The 19,920-nt window shown below is 42.1% G+C and overlaps 1 protein-coding gene across 12 annotated transcripts in view; it reads left to right on the top strand.

Annotated features, from left to right (window-relative positions):
• The window catches only part of LOC147018471 (lysine-specific demethylase 7B-like), a 155,085-nt gene that overhangs the window by 1,792 nt on the left and 133,373 nt on the right, over positions 1-19,920 (top strand). For all 12 annotated transcript variants that reach the window (XR_015062405.1, XR_015062406.1, XR_015062407.1 and 9 more), the window contains exons 2-4: positions 9,207-9,292; positions 10,078-10,228; positions 15,643-15,803. Coding sequence is in view for 9 of the 12 variants with exons in the window: in XM_085898114.1 (XP_085754240.1) it covers positions 9,207-9,292; positions 10,078-10,228; positions 15,643-15,803 (398 nt within the window). In the remaining 3 variants the exon portion in view is untranslated. The remainder of the gene's footprint in view (positions 1-9,206; positions 9,293-10,077; positions 10,229-15,642; positions 15,804-19,920) is intronic.

Genomic DNA, 19,920 nt, shown 5'->3' with positions numbered 1-19,920 from the left:
CCAGGACACTTATTTGCAGCATTCTTCAAACTTTTCTTCGGCATGACGAGGATGTTCACACTTCGATGTCTAGCTTGGCTATGATTCCAATTGTCCATCAGCAGCGTCTATTTAAAATAGTCGAGTTTGAGCGTTTTAACACGTTCAGAAGAAACGCTTCAAATTTCCAAACCCCAGCATCAAAAAACAAAGGCGAGTGACAGCAATTTAAATCGTTCATTGTAAACAATGAAAATAGTTGAGTGGTACCGTTTAAAAGTTGTTGAGTGTAAAAAAATAATCCAATTGTTGAGCGCAAGCGTCTACTTTCAATAGTGGAGATGCAGCCATTTAAATCGTTGAGTGGCAGCCTATGAATAGCAAACCCCACGTCACCGGCAAAGATAAACTGCCGCACGATATGGATAAGTTAGGCTATCGTTGGGCATAGTTTGTGAACGCCGGCTTCAGGATAATTATTCGTTGGTATATCATATCTATAAGTCATCAAAGCGCTCTATGCACATTATTAGTTCATTGTGCATTTGTCCAACCCGTTATGAATAGACCTAAATCGTAAAAACAAGCTATTGCTCATTGTTGAAAAAGTCCTATAAAAAATTAGCCGCAAAGAACTTCGAACAATGGTGAAAAGATGTCTCCTACCCGTGGACACGCGGACGCAAGGACGATCCATCATAACCCACACCCTCCCCCTCACACTCACCTACTACTGCCAACATGAAGAAACTAATACTAATACTAATACTGATACTGATACTGTTACTGTTACTGCTGACATGGACATCGACTCAAAAAGGACTCGAAAACACTGTTGGGTTCCCCTTTTATGAGCAGCATTTTTATATACCAATTCCCAAAACCGCTGGGAACACGTCTTTATATGGCAGTTGTAAGCTAGAAACACGTTAATTTTTTTTTTTGTCGACCGGAAGACATCATTGGAATACGTCTACATACGTCGATGTGTGTTGGGACTACGTAAAGAATTGGTTCAAAGCACGTCAAACATAAGTTAGAAATAAGTTTCGCGTAAAAAAGACATTACCGCGACGTGTTTCGACTTATGAGTAGCTTATAAGTAGCCTTTGTGGACGTGTGTAAGCGTCCACATATCGTGTGTAAAACTTATCCCCATCGCATGCGGAACGTGTGTCATACGCCGAGTACGTCGTAAAATTTTGAACATGTTTAAAATTTCTTGACGTACTCTACTTACTACGACGTATGATAGCGTACTTTAGCATTCCACTCACGTATACCAAACTTACTCATACCGTATTTGACGTGCCCCAACGTTTTAGACACATTTTTCTTAGGTCGGCATACGCTGGCAAGATCGCCAAGGTGTGACCGCGATGTTGTCACTTCCATTTCTACGGCAGTTATGATTCGAATCGTTGTGCGTCAGCCTTTTAATAGGCTACGTCACGACATCGTCGGCGATGCGTGCAACGCGCTATGCCTAAGTTAGACTATCGTTGGGCATCGGTTGTGTAGGCCGACAACAGGTTCAGCATTCGTTGGTATAAGTTATCTATAACACAACGAAACGTTCTGTGTCCGTTACCATTGCATTATACAGAAGACCAAGTCGCTATGAATACGTCCGAATCTTTAAAAAAAAACATCAAAAGTTCAACGTAAGCCAGCGTTTTACATACATTTTAATACGTTGCCATCGTTGGCTAAAACGTCAAGGTGTGACCGGGCCTTTAAGAGCACATGCCCCCGCCAGGCTGAACAGTTTACATTTTATATCCCACTGATGTGCCGGATCTGGATTCAGACCTGAACCAAAATCGAATCGGTGTGTTCTTGTCACCGAACCAACTCGTCCTCCAAGTTTTGTCATAACTCGTCCACAACTTTTTGAGATATCATTCTATATAATTCCCTGTCAATGGTGAAGAATCGCTTTAAAACAAGGACAAATGTGTCCAAGAGCTGCGTCATAAAGGTTTTGTCTTCACCAGAAGAAGAACAACGCGGAGCTCTCTTAGATCCAGCATTCACAACGCGACACTGCTAAAAATGTAACAAGAAACATTGTATATAAAGAAATTCCATAAATCACATTGTGAACACTGGATACATTGACGTCCGAACGAACCCTCACTTTCGAAACTTCGCGCAGAACGCGGGTTTGGCTAGTTATTATTAATAATTCAATAATATAAGTTGTCCGAAAGACTATTTTGAAGGATCTTGTTTTGGATGAAAGATTCATTCCAGAAAGTCGAAACATCCGCATTTTTATCACAACAACAACAATAACAACAACAACTTCCGATATTTCGTCACGTGCCTTGATGGAGCCAATAGCGAGACCCGTCATGGAGGCTCCTCCTTCATGACGAGAAAATAGTGTATTTACGAAATTACAACACATTAAATGGAATAATCTTTAAATAGTAACGTGAACTTTTCGGAACTTTAAAGCAAATGTCCGAATATATTGAAAAGTTCATGATAGACGCTCTCAAAAGGAACCCTCAATGCGAGGATGTGTCCAGGTGTTTAGTATTTAAGGAAATCCGGATTTCTACATAAAACAAGAGCCGCGTCCTAAAGGTGTTGTCCTCACCACCACCACCACCACCACCACCACCACCACCACCACCACCACCACCACATAGAAGAAGAACGCGGAGCTCTCTTTGAGCCAGCGTTCGCACCGCGACTAAAAATTTAAAATCTCCTATCCAGATCTTCACCACAATCGAATTTATTGTGCAATACAGCATGTAGTTTTTAGCCGCCATCACAAGTGGATGTTAATATAACCACAATCGAATAGATTCTTCCAAATTGTAGTCCTGGAAAAAAAGTCTCCTTGAAGGAACTCATTCGTGAGGACTTTTCTGAGAACAACGGTCTCAAACACCAAGGTGAGATCATGTCGGCACACTGGACCGCAGACTGCTGTACGCTCTTTACAATCGTAGTGTACTTTCAACAGGATGACCACCTCGAACACCTAAGCGACATGATGGTCTCAGATGAACTCTCCCTGTGAAGCAATCGGTCATAGCATTCAGTGAGCTACTCATTGCAGATGTGAATACAAGGCTGCCCTTCAACACCAGGCATATTCATTAATGTTCTGATGGAGCTGGAAGTCAATTCAAGAACAAGTTTTGTTTCACAAATATGCTCTTTCATGAAAAGGACTTCAATGCCACCATGGACTTCTTTGAGACTGTGCATGGTCGAACTTGGGAGGGGGGGGTGGGAGGGAAATCTTCACCAGTGCTCGGTCAGACATTCAAATTGTTAGCTCATCTGACGTATCTTACAAAATGGCTGAAGCTCGGTCTCAGCCTCACGATCCTCGATGCCGACACTGAATGACAATGACATCAGGAATGTGAAGACCATTTTCAAAGTTAAATATGTTTAAATGTAAGGGTTAAATGCCTACACCTGACATTGGTACCTATAACTGTTTTATTAAGAATTTGAAGGAAACAAATTGTTTAAAAATGCATTGTTTTTTTTATGGGGACAAGTTGTCTCGTGTGTCACATGTCCTGAAGTCACACGCAGCTTTTCAGAATAACAATGTTGCACAACGATAACAAATAATTATTTCACTTGATGGTTTGTCATGCTTGATTGTTTATTGGGTTGATGTATCAGGAATTGAAATTTCTTTCTCTTACAAATTCACAGGGTTTTGATGAGTAAACTTTTTGTTTGAACAATCCATTTCTCTCTGGTCCCGTACATCACAGAGCATATTAATTAGAATGAAATCACGTTAATGGAAGTGTACGACATTGATGCTTCCATTCAATAAAAGGACCACAACTAGTCTTCCAAACTGCAAAACAGATTCTCATATTTCTCTTTTGTTTTTACATAAGACTGATTTAATGGCTCTGAGTAGTCCCTAAACAGACAGACAAGGATGAAAACATAACCTCCACCTACCTTTGGTGGTGGAGGTAAGGATCTGTAACGTTATGCTGCAACGTGTGTTGACTTGGTCAAATTTTGATGTGGGATCTACTACTACTACTAATACTCACATTGTGGGGTTGGCTGGGGAAAGCTTTTGGCCTAATTCTTTCATAAACTTGCTGCTCAGGCAGGATTATCGACTTGAGGCACTCAGATTTGATTTTAGTAGTCAGTGTGCTACCAATGACACATACTCTTAGAGAGACACTGCTGGACTTTCAACATCCACCAGCTAATGCCAACAGATGGCGTACCCAACTTAACGTCCATCAGAGGGACGGTGAACTGCCTGTGAAATCCCATGGTTTATAGTTGGGTTGGGAATCAAACCTCGAGGAGACTGCTCGAAGGCCGATGTGCTACCTCTGCACCATCCTGGCTGTCTGGTTGGATCATTGTAAAATGCTAAATTATTTAATTTGTGCAGTTACCTAGCTTATGAAGGAAGTTGTGACACATTTTGGTTAAAGCACGGGTTAATCAAAGATCTGTTGGTCCTGGGTTGTTGTCATTGATCTTGCAGTTGTGGCAGGAACATGGCTGTTGAGTTTCTCTCTTGATAATGCACAGTGCACAATGTTCTTTTATGCACTGCGGTGTGTGACATTGGTTCCAGTGGATATGTCGGCCCTCCTTTCTTGCTCGCTTGGCATGTCATCCGATCTTTCAGCTTCATTGTGTCTCGTTACATAATGCGCAAAGCAAAGCTCATTCAGTATAATAATCTGTGACTAGTGCACAAGTTAAATTGTAAAAAAAGAGGCGTTAAATGTCAAGTGTACACATTTTCAGCGAAATTTTGACACCGTCTCAGATTTCACTCCTTTTTGTGCAAGTGTTTGTATCCATGGTAAAACATTATGTGTCAATTTTCAGACATGGGGGCCCATCGGGGCCCATTTTAGGGCCCCCCAAAATTTGGGTGTCTCCGGTTGACCCACAATCTTCCAGTGGCCATATCACAGGTTGTAGTGGTCCGATTTGGATGATCTTGGTATCAAAATGCTTGTAAAAGTGAGATCTTTAGAATCGCGTAAAGTAAAATCACTCCGAAACAGTAATTCAAAAAGTTATAGTTTGGGGCGACCTTTGACTTTGGGCCCCCGCTCCCCAGCCAAACCAACGATCCCAATTTTTTTTCGTGTGAGAATACCCCTTCATATACTCCAACACCTCAGCATAAATGAAAATGGGATCTCAATGGGTTCAAGTGTGATGATGGTTTTATTGTTCGGGGTACACATATCACTGATTCTTGATTCGACATTGGGCGACGTTTGCCGTCATCGTTCCAATGACGTCACCTGCTGGCAGGCGACTTTATGTCTGAAATTGACAATCATCATCTCTCGACTATTTTATATATATATATATATATATATATATATATATATATATATATATATATATATATATATATATATATATATATTGCATCATTTGTGAAAAATTATTCTGCCTATTGTGTCTATTGATTTTTAAGTGTACATTTTTTGTATAACTTTCATCGAATTAAGTTATAAATGGGCTAATCTCAGTTTTTGCAGTAAGCATGGCGACTGAAGATGGAAAGGAGTTCCGAAAATACTGTTGCGATCCGTTCAGCTGCCATAAAACGAAACAACGAAAAGATCAACGCAATGTGTCAAATGATATGTTGATTAAATTTTCTTCAAAAGTGAAAAAAGATGACAGACTTTGTACTTCGTGCAGAAAAAACTCTCAGTTGTCACCAGAGCGTATTGAAGAATCATCTTCGACCAGTTCGAAATTATCATCAGAAGGTACTATCGAAGGCATTGCAGAATCTATTTCGACAGATTAGGACGAGGAGGTTTTTGAGCGAGAAGCAGAAGTTGACCTATTAAACCAGTCGCTATCGATGATAGGCGAAAGCCCATTCAACAAATGAAAGGCGGAAAGGAACCCAGGGTACGTTCCTGAAAAGCGTAGTAAAGTGGAAGATTCTGTGCAAAAAGAAATTAGAACTAGTTGCTGGACCAAGCACTGCGGAGAAAACACAAAATACAGCGTCAAAATGTGATGAAAACTGCATGCCAGAGGTGATCAAAAGCCTGAAAGAAAAATACGTTGTTTCGAGCCGTTCAGAGCAAATACATATACTGACAATATTTGCTAGGAATACGAGCATCAGAGGGATGATGAGTGAATTCAGTTGCTCCCAAAGAATGGCTGCGCAAGCCAAAAATTTAGAGAAAGAAAATGGTATGCTATTGTCTCCAAATCCCAAACAGGGTAAAATATTGCCTGACGAAGTGATATCCGCCGTAACCGAATTTTACCGAAGTTATGAACTCAGCCGAATAATGCCGGGAAAAGAGGACTGTGTGGTGGTCAGGAATGAACATGGAAAAGTCAAAATTCAAAAGCGCCTGGTACTAAACAATCTCAAGGAACCGTTTCAGAAATTCAAAGAGAAGAACCCTGGCTTGAAAGTTGGATTCGCGAAGTTCACCATGCTCCGTCCCTCGGAGTGTGTCCTAGCCGGTTCAGGCAGTACACACAGTGTATGTGTAGTTACGATACATCAAAATGTGAAACTCATGATGTTTGGTTCCAAAATGCCACAGATAGCCAAACTTCCTCGCTATCATCATGTGATAGCACGCATAGTTTGTAACCCAGCACAACCGGCATGTTATTTGAGAACTTGTGAAAGTTGCCCATCAATTGAAGACTTCAAAACCGAGCTACTGAGTGCTTATGAACTAGAGTATATTGATGAAATTCCGTTTAAACGGTGGACATCCACCAACAGATCTGAACTGAGCTCCATGGTCCTTCCTTTGGAAGAATTCATTAATCAATTCTGTGAACGCGCGGTGAAATTAGTGAGACACGACTTCATTGCCAAGGCCCAATCTCAGTTTCTGAAAAATAAGAAAGACGAAATTTGTGAAGGAAAATTTGTCATTATTGGAGACTTCTCAGAGAACTATTCGTTTGTCGTACAGGATGCGGCCCAAGGATTCCATTGGAACTGCTCTCAAGCGACAATTCACCCCTGGATTTACTATTTCAAATCGGACGATGGCAAATTAAACCACGATTCGTTCACGATTATATCAGAATGCAATACTCACGACGTTGTCTCAGTCCACCTCTTCCAAAAAATGCTCATTGAACACTTGAAATCTAGCTTTAGAAATGTAAAGAAACTTTACTATTTCTCAGATGGTTGCGCTGGCCAATATACGAATTGCAGAGCTTTCATAAACCGATGTCGTCACAAATCAGAGTATGGTATTGATGCAGAATGGCATTTTATTGCCACAAGTCATGGCAAGGGCCCTTCAGATGGCATGGGAGGTACAGTCAAACGAGAAGCAACACGTGAGAGCCTGCGTAGACCTTATGACAGTCAAATTATTTCTCCAAAAGATCTTTTCGCCTTTGCTGAAAATGGTTTGAATGAAATGAAGTTCGGTTATGGGATCCAATAGGCGTATGACGAGGAAGAACGAAATCTGGAAGAAAGGTTAAAAATGGCCAAAACCATAGCTGGAACTCAAAAACTTCATGCTTTCATCCCTATTTCTGAAACTGCTCTTTACGCGAATTCAGCCTTAGCGAGGAACACCGTATCGAGTCAGCTATTTCAAAATCTACACCAACTTTTAACGGGAAACTCTCAGGTTATGTCATAGTGCACTATGATGGAAAATGGTGGCTTGCCTGCATCATGGAAGCCTTTCAGGACACTCATGAAGTTAAAGTGAATTTTCTTCATCCAAACGGGCCCGCAAATACTTTCTTTTTTCCTGACATGGAAGATCACTGCATTTTAGACATTTCTGATATACTTCTTTCTGTAGAACCAAAAGCTGCTACAGGTAGAACCTACACAATCAGTAAAAAAGAAACACAGCTGTCAAATAAAACATTGGTTGGCAAAGAATCTTGACTGTAATATGCCAGGAAAAACTCTTACGCCTACTAGAATCGCTTCCAGTTCCTGCATGTGGAAAATGTATGTATAATATACTGATATAGTGTATTGGAAATCTTGTGTTCAAATATTGTGCTCTGTATTGTGGCGTATTGTGTGTCCAGCACCCGAGTCCCCGAACAATAAAACCATCATCACACTTGAACCCATTGAGATCCCATTTTCATTTATGCTGAGGTGTTGGAGTATACGAAGGGGTATCTCACACGAAAAAAATCAGGACCATCGGTTTGGCTGGGGAGCGGGGGCCCAAGGTCAAAGGGCGCCCTAAACTATAACTTTTTGAATCACTGTTTCGGAGTGATTTTACTTTATGCGATTGGAAAGATCTCACTTTTACGAGCATTTTGATCCCAAGATCAGCCAAATCGGACCACTACAACATGTGATTATGGCCTCTGGAAGATTGTGGGGCAGCCGGGGGCGTCCAAATTTGGGGGGCCCCTAAAATGGGCCCCGATGGGCCCACAGGTCTAAAAGTTGGTATTTTGAGTTTTTTCATCCAAGTGAATAAATGACCAACATATGGGGAGAAAATGAGGTATTAGTGTCAGGAGGGTGTGTACATTTGACATGGAATGCCCCAGTACTATATACGTAGCATGATATTTCAAAAATGTATTGGGCCCGATATGTTCGTCATGGATCAGGATTCTCAAGGATTACATGGCGGAGGTATGTGCTCTACCGAGTGCCCTTCTAGTTTTCCTCATGTTTCATGCGCTTCATGCTCAAGAATTTTGTTTTTTGCTATAAAAATATTTACGCCAATTTATAAACCTCCTAAAGCCACGACCCACAATTTTCACGTGTTAATACCATCCAGTTAACTAGTTTTATCACGTACTGCTCACGATGAAAATGAAAACAAAAACTTTGCGCTATCTGTGACGATGAAAGAAATAGATACGTTGTCGGCTCACCTGAATGTAAAATCTTGGTTTTTAGCTAAAAAAAAATTCCAAATAAGGCTACATTAGTGAAATGAATGAGTTTGTGGCTAAGCTGTGCTGGCTGTCACATTGTTAAATTTGGTGCTCTGGGGAGGGGCAAGATGGTGGCTTGATGTCTTCAGCAGCGCAAATGGACAGCATAGTGCACATGATGTCTAGATTTTTTTCAGCTCTGTGGTGGAGATTCAGCAGACAGAATGATATGTGCAATGTACAAGGTTACTATTATCGACAAGGCGTAAACAAGTGAGCCTAGGTTGTGATGCAAGTTGTACCACCATTGATATCTGTATTCCAACCTGCTTCTCCTTGTGCAGCTGTGTTGGTGTTGAAGAACATGCATCGATTGATATTGATCTGTACCACTGTCCAAATTGTGCAAAGCTTTATGGACCGTCTGTCAGTAAGTATATTTTGATCCTTATTATCCCCACATTTTTTGAAAAAAAAAAAAACGGGGGTGAGGGGGGGATATTGTAATTGGGTCCGTCTGTCTCCGTCTATCTATGTGTCTGTCCGTCTGTCCGTCACGCTATCTCCTCCTAAACTGTTGGGCAGAAATTCGCCAAACTTGTTAGTTATGATCACCACGTGGCACAAAGGTGGAAGATCAGTATCATTTTTGGCCCTGCCTCAAAAGGTCAACCCCCAAAAAATGCAATTAGGGGCACATTTTACATGAAACTTTGTATATGCAATCAACATTTTTTTGGGGGATTTGACCTCCAGTTCATGCCTTAGAGTCATAGGAGTCGAAAGAGTGAAAAAAAAAAATTAAACTCAAAATTTGATATTGGGTCATTCCTGGTGAAAATTTTTACCATCTTACAACTTTGCTTTCAGTGGGGATTTGCGATGGCGTGCCATCGACTCCATTCTGGTCTTCAATTAGATGCACATCCGTATTCGGTACATGTATGTGAGTTTTTGTTTCAATAACAATGAAGTATTTTGTCCAAAACGTGAACAAATTTGAACATTGTAAACACAAACCATCACTTTTCTTCACTATCACGAGCCCTGCACTGACCATTTTATCGGTTGCATCAATTTTTAAATCCCTAGTTTGCTAAATGCAATCATTGCTATCTCTAAGTCTAACAATGTATTGTGCAGACCTTTTTCCACTTAAGATTTTCCTTTAAAATGCTGACATCATCTGATCGCCTGGCTTATTTTGCCATGCAGTGCGTAGGCGTCGGCACCAAGCGGCGAAGGTGGAGGTGCTCATGGATGTTGGGAGTTGCAGTATAGGAGGAGGGATGACTGGTGATGGACAACCTGTGCATACAGGCTCCCCAGTTTTCATCAAGGAGTTGAAAAGCCGTATGTTTCCAAGGTGTGTAACTAGTGTTCTCTTTAGGGGGTAAGAGCAGAGGGCATTCCCATGCATTATTATTCCCCTACCGCTCTCACTGTAGGGGACTATCGGCAGAGGTTCACACAATTTTTTTTTTTAGGTTCTCCAATGAGTACAAGCAGAAATGGTTTGGTACTCATGAAAAAATAACTTCTGTCGGCTTTAAGTGCACTCATCTGCTTTCCCAAGCACCACTCCAATTTTTTAAGCGTCTCTCAGCTTTGTATGCACGAGTGGGTCCATTGGTCCATCGGACCAAATTTTCATTGGTCTTCAGGGCCTTGTAGCATACCTGCCTGCCGTACTGCTTGAGCATTAGTTTGCCTTTCACCAAGTCCAGCTGTGTTTGGGCCAGGATGGGGATTATACCTTTGTTACTATTATTTCCAAATGCTACTTTTACTTTTATTGTTATTATTAGTATTAATTAATTAATATATGCTTTGTTACAATGTTATCATTATTTTTGTTATTTATTTTGTAATTAGAATGCTATGCCACAGAAGGACCTATGAAGCTGCTTCATACACCTTAACATGCGTGCGTTTAAAACATGGGAATTCTTCTGCATTCTTGGTAGTTAATTCATGTAATCAACTCGGGAGGTCATGGCTATCATTTTGGTGTATCACACCCTACATCAGAAAGCTCCAGTAGAACTCCACAAAAAAAAAAAATGATCACACACACAAAAATAAGATTACTCCTCTGTAAGTGCTCTCTCAGAACGTCCACTTCAGACAAAACACTCACAAACTGCTCGCTATTTATTATCTTGCCAAAACGAAGTTTTTGCAAGATATGTAAGTCAGCTTGTCTGTTTTTTGTTTTTTTTGTCTGTAATCACGTATAAAAAATTCTGCAGATCACAGTTATCATCGGAAAATTTTGTAACTTCGCATATCAGAGGCCTCTAGAGGTCCCTTTCAGTGCACAAAATTTTTAAGGTCAAGGTCAAAGGTCAAGGTCACTTTGGCGCAAATCAGGGGAGTCGACGAAACCCTTATTTTTTCAGTAATTTTGATCGGATCGTCTTCAAACTTCATGGGAATATAGTTCATGGTCTGGCGCTCCGCTGATTAATTTTTGGTGGCGATTGGCCTTGACCTTCATATTGTTACGTTTGAGGGGGGGGTATGCATTCAAAGGGTAATTAGGATGTTTAATTAGGTATGCCATGCTGTTCGAGTTTACCAGGATCTCGATGTAATAAGTAGTAATTCAGTGGTGATAAGTTGTCAAGTAAATGTTCATTTCTTCAAGGGGGAAATGATAAATGTCACGTAATTAGATAGGGACACGGGATAGGGTAAGTGTGTCTGCGTAAACCCCTTTTGGTATTCTCTGAAGACTGGCCGTGACGTCACAGGACAGTGCAGCGGATGGCTCCGCCCCGTGATCACGATTGGCGGAAGGCGATGGCGATGGGCCAATAAACGGCTCGATTGGGAGTGACGAGGACGAAGGATAAAAAGGTTCTGTTCGGGGTCGAAAAAGAAGAAGAAGAAGATTACAACCAAAACGCTCGTGTTTTTTTGGTGTGGAAGCTGTGGCGGCAGAGAGCGTCCTGGCTGCTGTGCTGAGTCGATCGTGCTCTTGATCGTGTCTGGGAGCCTTGCTGAGCCTCGTGCCTCACCTCGGTTGGCTCTGGGGTTCTGCTGACTCGGAGTGCGGGGTCGGGCGGCGGGCGGACCTGCCTCCCTCTCCTGCTCGCGGCTTGGCGCCGGAGCTGGTTCCCTGGTGGCTGTGAGCGGACTTGGGCCAGGTCCAGGAGGTCGACAGCACTGCGGTTTCTCCTGCCCCCCCTGACGAGAGCAAGGCCGGCTCATCCGACGCCGATCCAGGGACAATTGCGTCCACACCACGGTCCAGCCTGACCACCAGAAATAGCTACGTTTTGTGTGTGTGTGTGTGTGTGTGTGTGTGTGTGTGTGTGTGTGTGTGTGTGTGTGTGTGTGTGTGTGTGTGTGTGTGTGTGTGTGTGTGTGTGTGTGTGTGTGTCTGTGTCTGCTTGGTGCCTTAGAGGGATTGAGAACTGTATATTCATTGGAATTGTCTGTGTTTTGGAACTCAGTGAAAAGTGACTCGTGCCACCTTCCTCGTCCCGTTTGCGGTAGAGCGATTAGAACCGCCATGTTTGGGTTATAAACAAATAAATCGCCTCCATCGTTTCGGCTCATTCTACGTTGGCGGGACTGTTCAAGTCCCGTGGACGTCACAATATGTTTTTTTTTTGGTCTGTAATCACGTATAAATCACTCTGCAGAGCACAGTTGTCATTGGAAATTTTTGTAACTTCGCATATCAGAGGCCTATAGAGGTCCCCTTCAGTGCACAAAATTTTGAAGGTCAAAGGTCAAGGTCACTTTCTCGCAAATCAAGGGAGTCGACGAAACCCTTATTTTTTGAGTAATTTTGATCGGATCGTCTTCAAACTTCATGGGAATATAGTTCATGGTCTGGCGCTCAGCTGATTAATTTTTGGTGGCGATTGGCCTTGACCTTCATGGTTAGCGCCTAAGGTCAAACATATTTGACCCCAAGGTCAAATTTTCAAGTTTTAGGAACCATATCGTGTAGTACCTCAAATTGAACACCTCGATGAGTGCTTTCTCCATATGTCAAGCTTGAGACATTATGACGTCATTTGGTGACGTTATGAGGAAAAAGCATATTTTTCATGGTTACTCTGTAGAACGATTCTCATCGGAATCTCTCGGAGGCAGATATTCCTCAAGGAGTCACTCCTGGTGGATAGCAGCTCTGTTCACCTCAGTGTGACCTTGAAGAAGTCACACGTGGTCACCTTTTGGCAAGATACGGGTCTTTTATTTATTTGTTTGTTTGGTTTTTTTTGGACGATTCTGCACCTCTTCGCTCACGTGTTCCCCTTGGATCTATTTTTTTTTAAATCCTACAAGTTATAATATAACTAATACATTTTCTTGTTATAATTTATAAATCTAATTTTGTATACTTAAATGATGAAATCACTGAAGAACCTTACCTACACCAGCTTGGAAAACCTTCTCTCAACAGCCTCTGTTGTGGTCGTACGCTTTTGAGCTTTCTTAGCATCTTTGAAGTCGGCATGTTGTTTTTTTTAACCATGCATGAGTACCTGTCTACCAGTTATGTGAACCCCTGATGATATGTTTGCTCTTCATCTGTCAGTCTGTCCATCTCTCCTTCCCTACTGTGGTTTTCCAGGCTTTTTTGTCCCCCCATACCCTTTAACATATTGTCGTGTCCTGGGGGTTTTGCCCCTACCTTGCCGGATAGCCAAACAATTTCCCTTTGAGGCTTACAGCCGAAATTTTCGGAGATTATGTCGCATGTGGGAAGGAAAGGGTGGCAAGGACGGAACAGACGGAAGCACAGCACAAGGGGGTTTATCTCGAACCCACAACAAATAGACAGACACAAGCAACTTAAATACATACCGGGTTTAATGAAAATAAATCTAATATTTACAATGGTAATAATTCAAAGGGTTATAATCAAAACGGAACGTGAGTTAAATCAAATCTAATTCCGAGGCACCTCCACACAGACTTAAATACAGACAAGGGGACAGATAAAATAATGGAAAAATCCTCCCTTTCTCCCAGCATTCAGTTTCAGGTCCAGAAGTGAGTTTCAGAAGCTTGAAGGTCGCCAAACCACTTCGTCCTTGCACAGGAAAATGCGGCCAAAATGACGCCTGGCCGCTCTCTGGGCGGGCAAACGTACAGGAGGTAATTCAGGCGGTGATACTCAGCACCAGGACTCCGGAAGTGCCGTACAACCTGATTCATCAATAGCCCTTGCCGACACCACTAATTTGCAAAAGTGGCGCCGTCTCTTCCCCGATGGCGCAAGACGAGGCTTCGAAGCTGGTCCCCACACGATCCAGCCATCAGTCAATGGCCAGGTTTTGCTCCACCATGCGAGCCAATTTGTCTCAGCATGAACACAAGAATCATGTAGCCGTCCTCACCATGTTGAGGGAAAGCCAGCCGTAATGCCCTTCTCTTTCAACTGCCGATCCTGCCTCTCTCGCTTCTGTCCCGCTCCGAACCTTTGTCTCGACTGCCTTCTTGTCAACCAACACGAGACTCTCTGACTACGATCCTCACTCTCTCCTCTCCGACGCCACGCCCATCAATCATCCACTCCGGGGGCATGGTTTGCTATATCTTATTTTTGGAGGTGGGGTTTCTTGCTTGCTTGGACATACAACTCGGTTGTTATTGTTTTAAGGATGTGACCCCTTTTTATCGCCGGCCTTGAAATGCAAAAACATAGGAAAAGTTCACAGGAGACATTCACATACTGGTGGAAATTATCCTTACTCCCTACCTAATTAACGCAGCACCACCCCCGTGTGGTGACACGTAACAACTTAAGCTCACAGTTTCCCGACTTGGTTTACATCGAGATGTCTCTGACACCCACCGACCAAGCCACTCTATACAATTCTATCTTTCTTATGAAATGCCTCCATCTACCCCACAGACATAACAATATTCAACTGAATCTTGGTACATGGCTTTATTATGATAAGTTACAGATCAAGTTCGAGTTTTAAGGCGTTTCCTCAATTTTTCACACTGTTATGCCCTTTTTGGACTTGGGGGGGGGGGGGGGTACACATGGCAAGAAGGTATGGAAGTAGTATCAATTTTGGCCCTAACCCCCTAGGGCCCTTTGGTGCATTCAAAAAATGCAGTTTTTGGCATATTTTGAAACCTTTTTAAAATTAAAACTTTGTATATGCAATCAATATTGGAGAATGCAGGAAATATGTAACGTTTTTTTTTTTGGATTTGACCCCCGGCTCGTGCCCTATTGGGTGGGGATTTAGGTCACATGGGTCAAAACAAGATTTTTTTTTTTTAATTCAAAATTTGATGTTGGTTCATTTCTGGTGGAACTCTTTGCCACTTTCTACTTTGCTTTAGGTGGGAAGCGTGGGGATTTGAGATGTCGTGCCATCGACTTCACTCTCGTTGAAGTTGTTTTATAGTTTTTGTTTATTTTGGGGGGTGGGAGGGGGATAGTGGGTGGGGATAAATGCTCTCAAGAACTGCCTGTTTTGTTGAGGTGTTTAAACTTGCTTCTTTCTCCACTAATTGATTTGGGTTTCAATTCCTTGCCTGATTGGCAAGCATGGAGCATATGCGAAACACTTCAATATGTAATGAGTTAAGGGAGGCCGTCGACATGCATTAGTTTAAGGTTTGGGTTTATCCTCTCAAAAATTGACGTTTTCACCATCATTTGGTTTTCCTTTTCACATGCATCACTACACACTGATTGAGATGCATGTCAGGAATTTTCTTGTTTTTGATTTTTTTTTTTCCTTTTCCTTTGATCGTTTGGTGGACGTGTTTTCATGGCTTGTTTCACAGTGCTGATGAAATCCTGTTGAAACCTCATGGCAGCCAGCTGAGCATGCAATTTCTGGAGCAGTCTGGTTTTGATCTACCTATCTTAGTGGCTAAACGTGATGGTCTTGGTCTTGCTGTTCCCTCCACCTCCTTCTCTGTGTGCGATGTGGAGCAACACATTGGTAAGGTGTCACACTCCTTTCATTCTACACTTTTGTTACTTAAATTCCTTATTATTGTTTGCATTTTCATAAGGAAACATTAACAGGGACAATGGATTTTAACATCTAAAACCAACGAGAAAAAGAGCACCCAGAGATTGCAGACCCTCGCCAGGATTGCTTTTGTGTGGTGTATTTTGTGTAGTTTTGTGTGCTGGTGTGTTACGTAATTCATGAGATATCATCAGAACTGCCACTTTATAACTACTCGCAGTGATGACCGGGTACCAAGATGTCCCACTTTGATGCAACCCTGCTTTGATTGAACACCTGACTGACCCATGACGTTTTAAAAAATTATTATTCATCATTCAATTGAATTCAGAATGGGATTAAAATAAATTCAATTCAAATCAAATGGAAGACCAAATTGGTACAGTCCTGCATTTGAATAATCAGAAGGAACCCAAAAAAAGCAAAATCAAAGATGAAGTCATCAGGAGGAACTTGAATAGGATTTGCATTTCAGCTGCTATTCCTCTACCCTCAAAACCACCCAGGCACAGCCAAGTGAGCCTTTAAAAATAAAAAAAATACAAAAATAACCCATATCAAAAAATTAAATAATTCTGGCTGCCAGATCACATGCATCTCATCAAATTGAAATTTAAAAACATGTATTTTCCATCACTACTAGATCATAAATGTGAAGTATCATGTCGATTGATAAAGCAGTTGCAGAGAAAACATTTAATATTTTTCTTTAATCCAATATGGCTGCCAAACCATGTGACCTATCAATTATTCCTGAACAAACTTGTACACCCATGGCTTGGGGGATATTTGTGTGAAGTATTCCCTCGTTTTGTCCAGCCATTCTGGAGAAGAAGATTTTTTATTGGTTTTAGCGTAAATCCAATATGGCTGCCAAACTATGACATCATATGTGTGAACCTTTTGTTCCTCATGGATAGGCGGTCATACATGTAAAGTTCTGCCTCAATCTGTTCAGCCACTTCAACGAAGATTTTGGAAGGTGTTTTTTATTTTATTTTAAACAATATGGCTGCCGAGTGACCGATGACGTCATCAATTTTTTTTCTGTGGACCATTTTATTGCAAGATGACCCTCAAACATTTTCATACTGATCAGATGTGGTTTCTACATATGCGATTATGACATCATAACGAAGGCACCTTTGACGTCATCAAAAAATCACACTTATTCCCCATGAAGAGTACTTGCCATGTGCCACGTTTCAATTTTTTTCTTGGTGCGGTTTCAGAGATTCAGAGGTCCAAAGTTTTTCAGTTTTTCCAACATGGCTGCCCCACCACGTGACCTATGATGTCATAATCATCACTAAAACATTCTACATGAGTAGTCGCACCTATCGTGAAAATTTCGTCTCAATCCGACAAGCGGTTGCTGAGAAAAACACGAACGTTCAGTGCGGACAAGCAGGCATACATCTAGAGTCTTTCTAGACAGACAAACGAACCCAAGCGCAATACCCTCTCCTTCGGCGAGGGTAACAAGAGGATGTTGACCACCATGGGAATTGAGGTGCGGCTGGCATTTCAAGCATTTGCTTGTCGGAGTTGAATAGGCCCTTGCTCTTTACTCCTGGCCATTTGCTCTTGGATACCTAGCCCCTTTTCTGGCCCAATTGATGTTTGACCCATTCCCTTCAATGTGTAACAATCGTTGCACCCACATTTCTCTGTTTTGCTCTGATGGGCTAATGAAACATCAGTTGCACCTCGTTTCTCGCGATGATTGATATAAATGTACTCTTATCGGCTTTCAGTTGATAAAATACATTTTTAACTTATTTGACGACGCAGAGCGACTGGCACAAGCCTTCATTTGCGAATAATATGGTATTATAATGAGACTGAAAGGAACAAGACTTGCCATCTTTATTTGGCCACATTTTAACCATTTGTCATCTTCAAGGTCCACAGAATCAGAAATTTATGTTGGTTTTACTTAACACTTAATCATTGGGTTTTCTTTGGTAAATTTGTAATAAACAAGTCTGAAGACGACGATGGTTCACGAGCGGTATTTGACGATGTAGATTGTTTCAGAAGTCAAGGATGAGACAATGTGATAATGTTTGACCAAGTTATAAAAATGATCAACATGATGTGGTACGAGTGACAGGTTATTAGCTGCAAAATTTCAAAAACTCGGTTTCGTTCAACAACTTAAAAAATTTGACCTTTGCATAACCATTAAAGGTCACAAAACAATGTTGTGGACATTAAAATAAAGAAACAGAATACGTGCTATAGCTTAATGGAGTTAGTTCGTCGAAGAAGGTCGAAAACCCGGTTCGATTCCCACAACTTTGAAAATTTGACCTTTGTGAACTTTAAAGGTCAAAAGTCAAGGATTATGACCTTTGGTACAAAACTTCCTCTGGAACATTCCAGGAACAATATAACGTCATATAGTCCATATAGCATTTCGCACTCCTCGGATTATCCATACTTTGATGAAATCAGCGTAAAAAAAAACTTGAAGGGGGCCCACGGGCAAGGTGTTCGAGATAGAGCAAAATGGTTTCAAGACTTTAGGTGGGGAATGACCTCAAGATTATGCATAAAAAATATTTTCATCCGAGCTCTCAAAGTTTGGGCGGTCGTATGATTTTTATGTCAAAATTTTCAAAGTTCGTGACCTTGTGACCTTGACTTTGGGACGAAAATGAAAAATCGAGCTCCTTGGGGCTATGCAGGTGCCATTGGGCTCACCAAATACCGAAACCCCTGCAAGATTCGACAAACCCCTCGGAGAAGATAATTTTTTTTATGTCAAATTCGCAATTTTCTAAGTTACTGACCTTGTGACCTTGACCTTGGGACGAAAATGAAAAATCGAGTTCCGTGGGGCTATGCAGGTGCCATTGGGCAAGCCAAATACTGAAACTCCTGTCAGATTCGACAAACCCCCTAGGAGAAGATGCAAATTGAAATCGGCTACCCCCTAAAAACATCTTTTTGGGTGTGGCTCCACCCATAATGGGCGCACCATGCCCATTCTCAGGAAAACACAACTCGATCATGATATAAACCTCCCACCAAAATTTTATGAGGATCGGATCAAAACCCACGGAGCTATGCTGGGGACAGACAGACAGACAGACAGACAGACAGACAGACAGACAGACAGACAGACAGACAGACAGACAGACAGACAGACAGACAGACAGACAGACAGACAGACAGACAGACAGACAGACAGACAGACACACAACAATAACGAATATAGTGGTCACTTATTTTTTCCGTGAAAATATTTTTTCGTGAATCAATATCTTGAAACGAAGATTTTAGTGTTTGTTGGTGTCTTTGTACTCTCGATTACCCCCGTCCCCAAAAATGGCGATGTTAGGTCATGTCAGGTATGGGAGCATGCCAGGTCAGGTATGGCCGGAACAGCGCGTCGCTGCGTCCACTTTCCTCCGGTACTCCAGGGGCCTCCGTCTGGCCATCCCCCAGCCAGATGTCTGGCCCATCCCCATCTCCTTGAGATGCTTATCAACCTGCTGCAACCATGAGGCACGTGATCGGCCCATTGGCCTTCTCCACTCACGAGATTCCCTCACTGAGAGAATCTGATGAGCAGGATCAGCATCAGGAAAAATAGTCACATGTCCATATAGCCACAGCTGACGCTCATGGACGATGCAGGTAACAAATCTCATTTGAGTCTCTCTCAGCAACCGCTCGTTGGACACAAAGTCTGACCAGTGATTGCCAAGGATTCTCCGAAGAGACCTGGCACCAAAGGAATTATGTCTCATCTCACATCCATAGAGCAAGACTGGAAGTACCAAGGACCTGAAGACTCGGACTTTCGTCCGCCCGCACAGGTACCAGCAGCTCCACACCCCATTATCCATTGAATCTATGACTCCCAGGCCTGACCCAGATGTCTATTGACCTCTGGCTCACAGCCAGTAGAGACATGAATATCACTGCCACGGTCAGTGAATCTCTCCGTGACAACAGCATCCTCGCCACAAACAGCTACAGACAGGATAGCAGCATCCAAAATTCCATTGAAAGCCTGGATCTTAGTTTTGACCCAGGAAACCCATATTCCCAGCGGCTGCAACCCCTCATT

Source organism: Eptatretus burgeri, chromosome 10, assembly GCF_056783735.1.
Source record: "Eptatretus burgeri isolate ZD-2024b chromosome 10, Ebu_testis_v1, whole genome shotgun sequence".
Lineage (NCBI taxonomy): Eukaryota > Metazoa > Chordata > Myxini > Myxiniformes > Myxinidae > Eptatretus > Eptatretus burgeri.
Note: the sequence above shows the minus strand (reverse complement) of the source record. Positions and strands in the feature narration are given on the sequence as shown.